Source organism: Cibotium barometz, chromosome 36 (assembly GCF_041138505.1).
Source record: "Cibotium barometz isolate CiBa-2024 chromosome 36, ASM4113850v1, whole genome shotgun sequence".
Classification (NCBI taxonomy): domain Eukaryota; kingdom Viridiplantae; phylum Streptophyta; class Polypodiopsida; order Cyatheales; family Cibotiaceae; genus Cibotium; species Cibotium barometz.
In genome coordinates, this window is record NC_141081.1 from 27253725 (window position 1) to 27267493 (window position 13769).

Consider the following 13769-nt stretch of genomic DNA (forward strand, 5'->3'; position numbering starts at 1 on the left):
CTTGATTTTTGTACGAGATCCTGTTGAGGAAAATGATGTACATGTAAACACTCTTTGTAATGATAGGCTGAAATTTTTGCAAGAGCACAATGATTGTTTGTAAGTGCATCCCAAAAAGAGGAGATCATGAAGCAAGTAAATGAGCTTCTTGAGAAGGGTTTGGTTCAACCAAGCTCTTCCCCATATTGTTCACCCGTCCTCTTAGTTCAAAAGAAAGATGGATCCTTTCGTATGTGTGTGGATTATAGAGCTTTGAATAAGCTTACCATCAAGAATCGGTTTCCGATTCCACGCATAGACGACATCCTTGACAAGTTGGATGGATCGGCATGCTTTAGCCGAATTGATCTCAAGAGTGGATATCATCAAGTGCGTGTAGTGCCTCAGGATGTACAACACAAAACTGCTTTCAGGACAGCATTCGGGCTTTATGAGTATCTTGTTATGCCTTTTGGTCTTACAAATGCCCCGGCTACATTCAATAGAATGATGGATCACATATTCCGTGGGTACAGGAAATTTACAGGTGTCTTCTTTGATGACATCCTAGTCTTCTCGAAGACCGAAGAAGAGCATAAAGCTCATTTGGCTATTGTTTTTGAAGAGCTCCATAAGCATAAACTCTTCATAAATGCAAAGAAGAGTTAGTTGTTCTTGTCAGAGATACATTATCTTGGGCATATTGTGTCCAAAGATGGAGTGCGGATGGATCCTGCAAAGATTGATGCAATTCGGAATTGGCCCGAATTGAGTTCGGTGCATGAGATCCGTAGTTTTCTTGGATTCTGCTCTTACTACCGCTGGTTCATTCGGCACTTTGCATGGATTGCTTCTCCTTTGCATGATTTGACAAAGAAGAAGGCCGTGTTCAAATGGACTAATGTAGAGAGAGATGCATTCCTCAAATTGAAAGATGCAACTACCCATGGTCCAGTGTTGATCGTTCCGGATTTGCAAAAGCCTTTTTGTGTGGAATGTGATGCATCTGGAAATTGCATAGGGGTTGTCCTTAATCAAGAGGGACATGCCGTGGCTTATGAGAGTCATAGATTGCATGATGCAGAGCTATCTCTTGGCATTTATGAGAAAGAGCTCTTGGCTGTAATTCATGCACTTACTATATGGAAACATTACCTTGTTGGGGCTGATTTCACTGTGAAGACAGATCACCAGAGTTTGAGGTATTCTCTTACTCAAACTAAGTTGTCAGAGAAGCATATGAGGATGGCCAATTTCCTCTCTATGTTTCATTTTCAGATCTTGCACACCCCGGGAAAGAAGAGTGTAGTGGCCAATGCATTGTCACGAAAGCCGTATGTAGCAGCTATCTCGGTTGCCTCTCATGGGGACTTGTCTACCATGCGTGATTTGTATCATACGGATGCTGATTTTGCCACTATTTGGGCTGATTTGATGGCTGGTCATGCACATGCCTCATATGTGATCAAAGAGGGTTATCTCATGAAAGATAATTGTCTATGTGTGGTGTCTAACATGAGGCAAAAGGTTTTGGATGAGTGCCATGCTCCTCCATATGCTGGTCATAGAGGCATAATGCCTACTACGCACATGATTGAGCGGTATTTCTTTTGGCCAGGTATGCGGAAGGACATAGAGGCACATGTACATGCATGTATCACCTGTCAAAAGGTCAAATTTGATAGGCAAAAGGCACCAGGTTTGCTTCAGCCATTGCCTATTCCCACGCAGCTACGGGAAAGTATTATAATAATGATGCAATTTGGACAATTGTGGACAGGTTTAGCAAGCAAGCTCATTTCTTGCCGGTCAAAAAGACCATCAAAGCTGAGCATATGGTTAAAATATATCTTGCACAAGTGTTCAAACAGCATGGAATGCCAAAGTCCATTGTGGGGGATAGAGATCCCAGGACTACAAGTCTCTTTTGGCGGGCCTTATTTGATAATATGGGCACCAAATTGGACTTCTCATCAGCTTATCACCCTCAAACGGATGGGCAAAGTGAGGCTGCAAATTCAGCTGTGTTGGATCTCTTGAAATGTTATGTGGCAGATCAGAAGTCTTCTTGGGAGAAGTACTTACCGCTTGTGGAATTTGCATACAACAACACAGTGCATACATCTACGGGAAAGGCCCCATTTGAGATTGTTTATGGTAAGGTGGTTTTGCCACCCATCCTTCGCACAAAGGATGAGATATTTGCAGCTGATGAGTATGTAAGAGACTTGGATATTGCTTTTGCTCAGGTGCGGACAGCCATTGCAAGGTCACAAGACAAGCATAAAAAGGCTCCCGACAAGCATAGAAGGCAATTGGATGTTAAAGAGAATGATTGGGTACTGCTGAAATTTGAGAAAGCAAGACTTGCAAAGAGGCCTGGCAAAGAGGGTGCATATCCTAAGCTTGCAACCAGGCCTGGCAAAGAGGGTGCATATCCTAAGCTTGCAACCAGGTACTATGGGCCTTTTCGAGTGATCGAGAAGATCAATGAAGTGGCTTTCAGATTGGCATTACCTAGTCATTGGCACATACACAATGCTTTTCATGTGAGTCTCCTTCGCAAGTATGTAGGGCCGGAGCCCAGTGAAATGGTCATTGAGGATCCACCAGAAGTGGATGAGCTTGAGGAGATCTTGCAGCCAGGGCAGATTGTGTATCACAAGGAACGCAAGCTTGATGCAGGCAAAGTTGTGAGGCGTTACCTTGTGAAGTTTAAGAACTATCTTCCCATTGATGCTAAATGGGTAGATAAAGAGTTCTTCAAAGATTGCCCGCATGTGCTTCAGACATATTTGGATGCATTTCAGTTGCGGACAACTGTTTAGAAGCGGGGGGGAATGTCACCATTTGGCCACCCGAATGGTTCACTCTTGCTTTCACACTATGTACATATTGGATTGGTATCCATGGCTTATGGAATGTGCCTATGCATGTGATTGACACGTGTCATGCTGTATAGTTGGATATGATATTCCGCTGGGACTTGACGTTATCATGCTCGGAATATCTGGAGGAGGACTCCTTGTTTAGCCGCCCTGTGTAGTATCTCTTGTCCTATGTGCTCTTGAAGATGTTGCTACCTTGCTTGGTAGAACATAGAGCCAATGGTAGAGAATATGGGCACTGAAGTCGGGCCGGGCATCAAGGCAACTCCTTGGTGATCTACATCGACATACCATTGTTTTCTAAATGCTGAATTTCATATGCATTGGCATGGAGGATTTGGCAATGAATGCCCGTGAAGCTATGTATTGAATTTCTCCAATAGTAATACAATTTACTCAAGGGAGGGGTCGGCCATTCCGGCTCATTGTGTGTCTCTTGTCAATTCAGCAATTTACTTCTTGTATATGAGCAAGTGTCCTTCAAATCTTAGTGTATTTAAGTGTATTGATTAGCATTGTGTTCAACCAAGTTACAAGATCTACTTCAGGCCCAGGAGCAGTTTTATAGAGCAGTAAGAGGCAGTCATCTTTTGCCTTGTCGTTGACAGAGGCAGAGTACCAGGCTGCTTGTGATGCTGCTTGTGAGGTGGTGAGGTTGCAGAGGTTGCATTGCAAGATTGGGCTTCCACTAGAGGAACCCATGGTCATCCAAAGGCACTTTGTTCGTGAACAGATCGTTGCTGATGACATCTTGCTAGAGTTCTGTTCGACAGAGGACAGTACGGTGGACCTCTTCATGAAGTCGCTATCTCATGATTTGCTCAAGCGGCACCCCAGCTCCCTGTGGTTGGTTTTCACAGCCAGGAGCTGAGAGGGGGTGTTAGAAGTCATCTCTTGTCTTTCTGTAGACACCAAGGCCTTTGTTGTGGGTGTGCCCGCCCTTGTAGGTGTTTTCTCATTTTTCCCCACTCTCCGTATTTTTCCCCCATTTTTTTTCCTATTTTTCTTGGCATGGGAGGCTGCCCTATGATGGCAGGAGGACCCAGTTGCTGGCCGATTGCATCAGTATGCTTGTGTTCACATTGTAGAGCTGGCCGACTGGTCTGGACTGGTCGTGGACCTTTTTATGATGGCCGACTGCTGTGTGCAAGTCGTGGGCTCCTTTGGTGTCAGTCGGCTGTCCCTGATGCAGGCCGACTACATGCATGAGGCCATATAAAATGGCCCCACAGCCCCTTGCCATGTATTGTATCATATTCGGGATCTTCTTTGTGTATATAGAGCAGAGTTACATGCCTCTATCTCTCTCCCTCTCTTGTGCTGTTTTTCTGCATTGCGTTTGCTCATGTTCCCAGATTTGGTCATCATCTCCGCTGCGCATTCTGACAGCATGTCCCTCTTGATTTAGGTAAACCCTATACAGCTACCACATGCATCACATGCCACATGTAATTAAGGTACAAATTACAGCCAGCATCTCTTTGTCACATTCACACCCAGTTTGGTGTACATGTGGCATGGCATTCTTGGCATTCATGAGCATTAAGCAAGCATATAGTAAGCTTTAAAAAAGCATATTAGGCAGCAAGCAGGTATATTAGGCAGCACATGTGCAAGGGATTGGACCAGTCGACAACCTCGCATGTATGCAAGTCAGTGGCTTTATGGGCCAGTCCGACTGCAATTCAGCAACCGACCCAGTCCTGAGTTACCAATTTAAGCAGCAATCACATCTTCATTTTAGATATCTCATTAGTGCTCAAACAAAGTTGTCTTCAGCCATCAAAGACTAGCAGGAGCAGTCACAGTTATCAGTGAAGCACTCCCCAGTCGTGGACTTCAGCCCTTGTTCACAGGAGAAGCTTCATTAGTCAGATAGAAGCATCCAGTCATAAGCATTCAAGCATGTAGTTCCACCACCAGCATTCCGCACCAGATTTCTCCGCAGATCTTTCCATATCTTTCTTGTAATCTTCATTCATTTAATATAGTTGCATTGCATTGCATTGAACTGTATTCTTGTCTATCTCTTAAGTGCAATTAAGTGCAGACTAGGGTTGTTTTACTACGATCAAACTCTTCACATGTCACACTCTTTCACGTTTCTCATAAATGCCAAGAGAAAGCTTGACATATCTCTGATTCTCTTGCTCTCATAATCAAGGCATGTCCTCTTTGATTTAGGACAAACCCTATGCACCTACCACATGCATCACATTCCACACTGAATGGATGCATCTCTTTGACATCACACAAACTCGCAAGTCTCGAATCACCAAAACCAGCCCCTCAATTATGGCATACTTGAGCTTTTGGAAAGCATCAATTTCAGCTTTTGACCATCTAAACGCAGCCCATTTCTTGGTCAACTCGTGCAATGGCGAAACCAATCAAGGTAAAATGATATATGAACCTCCTCTAGTATGAGCATAAACCAAGAAAGCTACGAATCTCATGGACCGATTTGAGTTCCGGCCAATCCTTAATGGCTTGTATCTTTGTAGGGGTACCTCGAGCCAAGACACAGAAGACAGATATGAACAAGTACGTGGATGTAGCGTAGGCATGTCGTGTTACTCCTCCTCTCTCAGGACTTGAGTGCAATTGGCAAATGATGACGTCATGACTGTACAAGCAGCTCGCGCACCAATACAGCAGTATGAACAGTTGTATGCGACTGTATGGACAGTACGGCTGTACAGGAAGACTGATGCATGCTGTGTAAGGACGATGCATTCTAATGGCGCGAAAGTCCTGCCACATGGAAAATTATTGAGGCTAAACCATTGGTTAGCTGGCCGGATCCAAAGTATCCCAACATCCAAAATCTTGTGCTGGATAATGGATTGATCATCTCTAACATTTTGGAAGCATGAAAATCAATGTACGGATAGCACTGGCGCATGTGTACAAGCAGCTCAGCTGAAGCCGATAGCTGGTTTTCTTTCTTGTAGAGATGCGCAGCCCCTGGTTGACCCCTTTGAAAGAGTCATGCCTTCATTTCTTGGAAGGCGGTGGCTTTTGGCCACCTCACCCTTGGCCACACACCTACCATAAGTGTGTGGAGAGGGTGCCCATAGGGAGAGCCCATATCATATTAGTGAAGAGGTGGCTGCCCAAATGGTCCTGGCCACACACCTACCGTAAGTGTGTGGAGAGGGTGCCCATAGGGAGAGCCCATATCACATTAGTGAAGAGGTGGCTGCCCAAATGGTCCTGGCCAGCTGGTATTATTGCAATGTCCAAACTCACTTAAGTGTCCGTCCAAACTTTAACGAAGTGTGTACCTGCAAAAACATGTTATAACATATGACTACTACAAAAATAAACAAAGTGTTGGAAATGATATTACAACCCATAAGCTTGGTCAGAATACAAATTCACAAACACAGTTTACGAGAGGGTGTCCCCAACCCATAAAGTGGACATCTAGATCTTGCAAGCAATAAAACATTTAATGCGAAAACATTTGCCATGCATGCAAATATGCAATGCAATGCACAAAATGTATTGGGCAATCTCCCTTTCATTTAGCTTGTGCCGATGGTCATTCTAGGCATAGACAAGATGTCCTGAGGCCAATCGGGATACCGTACTCTGGATCTAAGCACCAACCAACCTCCCCAGACCTACCAGATCCAGCCTCCTGACCCTTGGCGTAGACATAAGTCCCCTACTTCCCTGCCAACTTGGTCCACACTATGGAACTCGTCCATAGGTCCAAAGTGGAAAGAATGCCCAAATGATGACATCGCAAACTTCATCAGCTTGTAATTCAGTTTGCAACATTAATTCAATATTGTTCTCAATCTCTCTTGCTTTTGTTCGTGTAAACGCACAAGTCGTATTTTCTTACAAGTCCTACCAAATCACAAAAGAAAACAAGAAGTCTTCAAGTCAATTGCTTTAAATCAGGATTTTGACGAGTCAAGTTCAGTGTGTGCTTTTGACACTATATAACGGTTGTAATTTACTGGATGATGAGAATATTTGAGGACTGATCACCCTTAATGTTAACTGATATGCTTCCAACGTTTTAATATATTAACTTATACTTTTGCACCTGTGAAAAGGCCCATATAGTGACCAAGGATATTGAAGTCAAGAAAGAAAAGCAGGCCAGACTATCTAAAATTAAAGCTGATGTGTCACTTTTGAGAGACATCAATGCAAAAGAAGCTGAGGGAAAATCAGGACATCATCTTCAGAAGCGAGGACTCCCGGCGTATGGACTGATACATTCCTAGTGTACGGACTGCTATGTACCAGGATTTAGCTGTACCGACCCACATGTGCAACCAATATATGGACAAGCATACAGATGACCCACTCTGTCTGAGCAATAACTTTGCAGACTGCCACCAGTTGTGCAGATAGCTGTACAATCTGCAATATTGCTGTACAGACTGCATGGACCAAACGATGTGGTTGTTCTGGTTCTCATTGTGTTGATTTGGGGTTGTTTTTTATCTTTTGTACCCAACAAGGGGCTGTTTTGGATCTGAAGCTGTTGACGATAGCATAAAGGGAAATACACCACGATAGTCTAAAGGAGAATACACCATCTAGTACTGTAGTTTTGTATTAAAATCCGGAAGACTCAGTCTGTACCTGGAAGATTGCGGCTCTCTGGGGTTGCAATTCTTGGGTCCAAAAGTCTGGTCCATGCACCCCTCTTCTGCCATAAAAAAGAAGCAAACAATTGACACACTTTAGAAATTTGTGCAATGGTTGCTCTGGGAAAGCACAAAAGTACCAAAGAATACACAGCACTAAAGAACTTTCAGTAACCTACCAAGAAAGTCAGTAACATGATTTGGGCAAGATTTGCCCCAGAAAGAACCCAGATACTTCTCATGGTCTCAAACTGCATAACTGCACATAAACACCAGACTTGAAGGTTGTCCTACCAAATGCAAATGACAACAAGGTAGCCCTGATCAAGTGCATTTAATTAATGTAGGTAAGTTCAGGCAAAAGCAGGCAAAAATCTCAATGCACATGTGAGTTTACCTAGGTTTTTGGATTTCTCTCCTCCCAGTTCAAATCAAAAGGGACATTTGAGGTTGGATACGGATATAAATCTGGCTTGTTGGACTAGCAAATTTGGACACTCAAATGCACTGGAGTTGTGAGACACAGGCGGGCAGCTAGTACAGATATCGCCCATCCCACCTCCATCCAAGCTGGTTGCCAGGTAATGCCTATTGTGAAGAAAATGTTGGACTGGAAATACTGGCTGGACAAGCGACAGGCAAGCACTGGCTGGCCAATGAGAGAGGATCTGGTTCAAGATCTGCCAGGAAAACCTAGTGTGCTTTTTGCACAGAAACAACGTTTTGTGAGGGCTTGTAAGACCTCAACAGTACCCCAGTGGGGGCTGTCTGTAAAGACCTGTAAAGAGACCTGCAAAGGCCTCCGCCTGTTCGCTCGGCCCAAGTATGCCCATATGCTGGGCACAAAGGGATGGGCGGAGGGGAAGGATGCTGGCTGCATATCTGGCCTGAATCGCGCACAGTCCGTCTTGAGTAAAGTCTGATATCATAAACGATAAATGCTCAGAAATTTACCATGCCATATACCGCCAAATGAAGGCCGAGCCAGTTCATTACAATACTCACACAGAATCCAGAAGCAAGTCCAGTTGAGGCAAAAATCCTTCCTCCTTTATTAGCCTGCTTAGATTCATAAATTTGCTAGATACATCATCTCTCACTGGTGGGTAGCTTTTCTTTCCCACAACAAACTCATGCATCTTGTTGTTAACCTCAATCCAAGCCTTTCCAGGCTTTTTCCATGCTCTGGCACATCTTCTCAGCTCTTTAATATTGTCAGATTTTTTCAGCATCCATGCATTGCCATATATATGAGACATAAGCACATGAGCAGAAGCATCCTTGGGATTCACTTCAAGTACATTCTCAAAACATCGACTTCCCATCTCCACATTGCCGTATGTTTTGCAACCTGTGAGCAGAGATGTCCACATGATAACATCTGGTTCAGTAGGAATAGACTGCAAAAGTGTCTGAGCATCATTTAGACGCCCTGCACGGCTCAATAGGTCAACCATGCAGCTGTAGTGCTCTTTATCGGGCATGATGCCATAGTCTTCTCTCATGGATTTAAAAACCCGTTGGCCTTCCTCCAGTACACCAGCGTAACAGCAAGCCGTTAGCATACTGGTAAAGATGATGTCAACTGGCTTCAACCCGTTTCTTTGCATGTCAGTCAGATACTGACTGGCCAGATTAAAGTTGCCATGCCGGGTGCAACTTGCTATGATTGCACCCCACAATACTACATCTCGAAATGCAGCATCATCGAACACCTTGCAGGCTTCACCTAAGCTCCCACATTTGGCATACATGTCCAAGAGTGAGCTATTAACAATTGAGTCTGATTCATGATTATTCTTGATTACCAACTCATGTACCTTCCTGCCCTCCTCTATGGCACCTACGCTACCACATGCTTTCAGAACGCAAGAAAGTGTAGCTTTGTCTGGCTTTATGCCATCCTTCTGCATAGTGTTGAAAAGGGTCAGAGCACTGAGATCAAGCCCTTGTTGAACATAACCGGCTATCATTCCACCCCATGATATCACATTTGGATCATGTAGTTGGTCAAATACCACGCGTGCCTCCTCTAAATTACCATGTTTGGCATACATATCGACCACAGCACTTCCAAGTGCAACATTTAACTCATGTCCACTCCTAATAATCCGGTCATGTACTAGCCAACCATGGCATGAGTCTCCACTGCCACAACCTTTCAACAAGGACATGTATGTTTCTATTTTTGGCCTTATGCCCTCCTCTAACATTCGCTTAAAGAGTTCCATAGCATAATCACTGTGACCATGCTGGACATATGCAGTAATGATTGCACCCCACAGCACATTGTCACGATCCAATGAATCATCAAAAATTTTCCAAGCCTTCTCGAGGCTTCCACACTTTGAATACATATCGACAAGGCCAGTTCGAACAACCGGATCAAGCTCCAAATCAGTTCTTATGATCTCCTTGTGTATTAGCATGCCCTGCCCTAGGTCACCTATGCTGCTGCATGCTTTTAAAACACTGGAGAATATGGCTGTGTTAGGCTTTATACTTGTTTCTTGCATTTTCCCATAAACTTCAAGAGCTTGGCATCCATATCCATTGTCGGTATATCCTGCAATAATGGCACCCCATGTAACAACATCTGCATTTGATGTTTCTTTGAAAACTGCATTAGCCTCCTCCAAGCTTCCACATTTTGCATATGTGTCAACAAGGGTGCTCCCAATAGACACTTCTGCTTCAAGTCCATTCCTTATGATTTGGTCATGGACTTGCCTACCTTGCGTGATGTCTCCGACACTGCTACATGCTTTCAAGACCACCAAAAAAACAGCTCTGCTCGGCACAAAACCCTCCTGTTGCATCTTCTCAAAAAGCTCAAGAGCACAAGCATTGTGCCCTTGCTGAGCATACCCAGCAATGATGGCACCCCACGACACTACGTTCCGATTCGGCAACCCATCAAACACATCCTGTGCATCCTCAATGCTACTACATTTGACATACATGTCCACAAGGGTATTCATAATAATCACATCACATTCAAAAACCTCTTCAATAGCATGTCCATGTATGACCCTACCTTGCCCTAAAGCTCCTATGGTGCTACATGCTTTGAGGATGCATGATACTGTCACTTTGTCTGCTGCAGCAGCTCCTGCCTGCTGCATGTTCTGATACAAATCAAGAGCTCTGTCACTTTGACCAAGGGTAACATGTGCTGAGATGATGGTATTCCATGTGTGTGTTCTCGGACATGTGACATTATCAAACACATGGTTAGCTTCTGGCAAGCTTCCACAAGAGGCGAAAAGGCGGATAAGGTGATCACCAAAGCAGGCCGTGGAGTCCAGACCTCTATAGACCATGAGGGAATGCACTCTTCTTCCAGATGGCAGGTGCTTCTGCTTGATGCATTCTTGCAGGATGGAGTATATAATGTCTCTGGATACAGGGATTCCTTTCTGATCCAAAAGCTGCACAGTTTTGAATGCTTTATCTAGCTGATCTGATTCAGATTTTAGGGTTTCACTACATAAAGCTGCTCTTGGATGGTTAAGGTAGCATGGGGTGCTCCTGAAATTACATGATAATAAGATATTTGTAGACCTAGTATGTTAACCAACCACAGTTAAAAATCTTAGAAAAGTCATATACCTCACCGAGATGCCTCTCCGCATTCCACCGCCTCTGATTCTTCTTCGTTTCGCTTTATGCCATAAGATCAAGATATTCCTCCCTTTAAAGTGAAAGGGGAAACCATGCACAAAAAGAAGAAACCCACCCAATGAAAACCACCCATTTATAGCAGCAACAATACGATCAAAACCAATCCAACAAAGTACAAAAATTCCATGTATAAAGTATAAAAATTCCTTGAGGACCAATCATTCACTTTAGCTACATTTCATAAATGTTGGCAAAAAGCCATGATGTACTGTTATTCATGTTAACATATTACAGATAAAGAACATAAATGACTAACAGCACAAAGAAATAAACAAAAGACAGGTAATCGGCAAACCATCAGTATCTGTGCATATTGCTTCTTCTGCTCTCAATCATACATATGCTTGTGTTTTATACCATACAATGTTAACAGTTGTGGTACAAAGTGACACACTTCCAGTATGTCAGTTGAATTAATAATTAAGGATAAATGCATAACTATTCGGCGAATAACTATATCTAAGGGTAGCTACGGGTTAGCACCTGGCACACTCGGTTGGGTAGTCCGCCCCATGGATGAAAGACAAACTTACTTGATGGCAAGGATAAGTAAAAACAAAACCAGATTCTATAGTTTCTTGAAATAAATTTTCTTAAAATCCTAATCCAATTCTATCTAATGGGTTTCTCAAATCGGTAAGATTTGGCAACTTCTTCCATTCTCAACACAATGAAAGCTACTGGGAAATCACATCCTGTTATCTATATTTTAGAGTTTCAGATTAACCCAAGTGGATTCACTCTTCATTGATTTGCCATTCAAATGAGAAATGGAGCCGGTTCCAATTCGTACTCTAGGATGCCCAATTCCCGATGGGTTTTATCCATAATAATATTTACTCTAGATTCGCCACCAAGAATCACACCTTTGATGGTCTTCCCCTGTATCTAAACTGTTACTTTTGGAATCACCTCATCCCAATCCACAATTGGCTGGACGTTAAAGGATGACTAGTTTGTTGAAATATGCAAGTGAATGGGTGTGTGCAGGAACAAGCCCTTAGCAAGAGACTGTAAAAGGGAGTCTGTAATTAAGTGGGTAGCAGCAGTGAAAAGGTGAGAGGTAGCTACTGATGAGAGAATCAAGGGTAGCATGAGTGAATATAGGGGTGTGGAAAGATTCTAGGAAAAGGTGCCCCCAGATATAGGGGAGGTGGCAAAAATCAAGGAGAAATCAGTGGGATTTGATGCTTGACATCTTGTGGATGTACAACCTATAAATTGAGACATTGGCCTAATGAGAATTTGTTGGTTTTTGAGTATCCATGCCTACATTAAGCTATTAGCAGCAGTGAAAAGGTGAGAGGTAGCTACTGATGAGAGAATCAAGGGTAGCATGAGTGAATATAGGGGTGTGGAAAGATTCTAGGAAAAGGTGCCCCCAGATATAGGGGAGGTGGCAAAAATCAAGGAGAAATCAGTGGGATTTGATGCTTGACATCTTGTGGATGTACAACCTATAAATTGAGACATTGGCCTAATGAGAATTTGTTGGTTTTTGAGTATCCATGCCTACATTAAGCTATTAGATTAATTACTTACTAATCTCATCTTAATCATCATCTAATCACTTGCTAATTATGTTGATTCTTGCATTTGATCCATCATAGCTCATCACATTGCTACAAATTTAACATAGTCCTCTTTGTCTTCCTAGGTGCTCACTACTGCGGTTGGAACCTCAGCAACGTAGTCTTCACCCACAAGCTTCCGAATTAACTATGTACAGTAATTGGTGTACTAGACATAGTAGCTGATCCAGTGTCATATTCTTCAAATCTTCCCAAAGATTATACTCAAAAGCTACTGTCTTTCCACATTCAGATTGTTTCTACTTTTCAAACTGCCAAGACAATATCATTTTGCTTTAATGGACTTATCTTTCACTGAGGTCTGCTCCCCCATCTAACTCAAGCTTTGTGCTTCCTGTGGCTTGTGTATAACTTCTCACCTCTTTGGTGGAGTATCGTCCAATTGGACTTCTTTAGCGCATCCTATGCAAACTAGCACTTTCAGGCCTCCTTCGTCTTTTGTGAGTTCCTCCCAGATGGCGGATTCTTCCTGCACCATCCTCGAGCTGCTTCTTACTTTGGCCTTCGTTAAGCTTCCCATAAGTAGGAATGACAAGCGTACTTTCCTGACTATGCTTTAGTGACTACAAAGTTGTTCTTGCCTGTGAACAATGCTCAACCACTGGGATCTAGGAAGGAACCTGTTGGTCATTCTAGACCGCCCCTTATGCTTCTTGCACTAACCTGGCAACCTTGTCCTCGGACACACTTTTGTTACACCCAATCCGTGGGTTTGTTCTTTGCTCTTGGCAAATCATGCTTCTCTTTCATCACTGGCTCCTGTGAATGTGTCACTATCGTCTCGCCAGTGTAGCCACCATTGGTGGACTGTCTTCCACTAGAATAGGCTAAATTTGGACTATATTAATTGCCGGAGCCTTAGAAGTAGACCCCTTGGCTTGATTTTTTTATAATTCCCTTTAATGGTGCTTTTAGGCCAGGCATTTAGACTTGCAGTGACTTGGGGCTTTACAGTAATAACAGTGAAAGTTGCCTTCGTGTGCACCTCTGAATCTTTCGCGCCCATAGAG

At 43.4% G+C, this 13769-nt stretch overlaps 1 protein-coding gene across 4 annotated transcripts; it reads right to left on the minus strand.

Annotated features, from left to right (window-relative positions):
• Positions 1-5289: 5289 nt before the first annotated feature.
• On the minus strand, positions 5290-11286 carry LOC147617712 (pentatricopeptide repeat-containing protein At5g27110-like). Of its 4 annotated transcripts, XM_086775962.1 has the most exons (6): positions 11096-11286; positions 8489-11014; positions 7881-8402; positions 7663-7742; positions 7479-7545; positions 5290-6154 (listed from the first exon to the last, which is right to left on the minus strand). In XM_086775962.1, exons 1-3 carry the CDS (start codon positions 11116-11118, stop codon positions 8177-8179), a joined length of 2775 nt encoding a protein of 924 aa, XP_086632088.1. In that variant the 5' UTR covers positions 11119-11286; the 3' UTR covers positions 5290-6154; positions 7479-7545; positions 7663-7742; positions 7881-8176. The 4 variants fall into 4 exon arrangements, with proteins under 4 accessions (XP_086632088.1, XP_086632089.1, XP_086632087.1 ...); XM_086775963.1 differs by lacking the exon at positions 5290-6154 and having other exon boundaries at positions 6892-7542; XM_086775961.1 differs by lacking the exon at positions 5290-6154 and having other exon boundaries at positions 6892-7545.
• Positions 11287-13769: the final 2483 nt, after the last annotated feature.

Excerpts from the sequence above, each read along its gene's own strand:
- LOC147617712 (XM_086775962.1), bottom strand. The coding sequence starts at position 11,118 with ATGCGGAGAGGCATCTCGGTGAG. Across the intron at positions 11,015-11,095 it reads CGGAGAGGCATCTCGGTGAG|GAGCACCCCATGCTACCTTA; the intron begins GTATATGACTTT and ends ATGTAATTTCAG. Across the intron at positions 8,403-8,488 it reads GACTTGCTTCTGGATTCTGT|ACTTTACTCAAGACGGACTG; the intron begins GTGAGTATTGTA and ends TTATGATATCAG.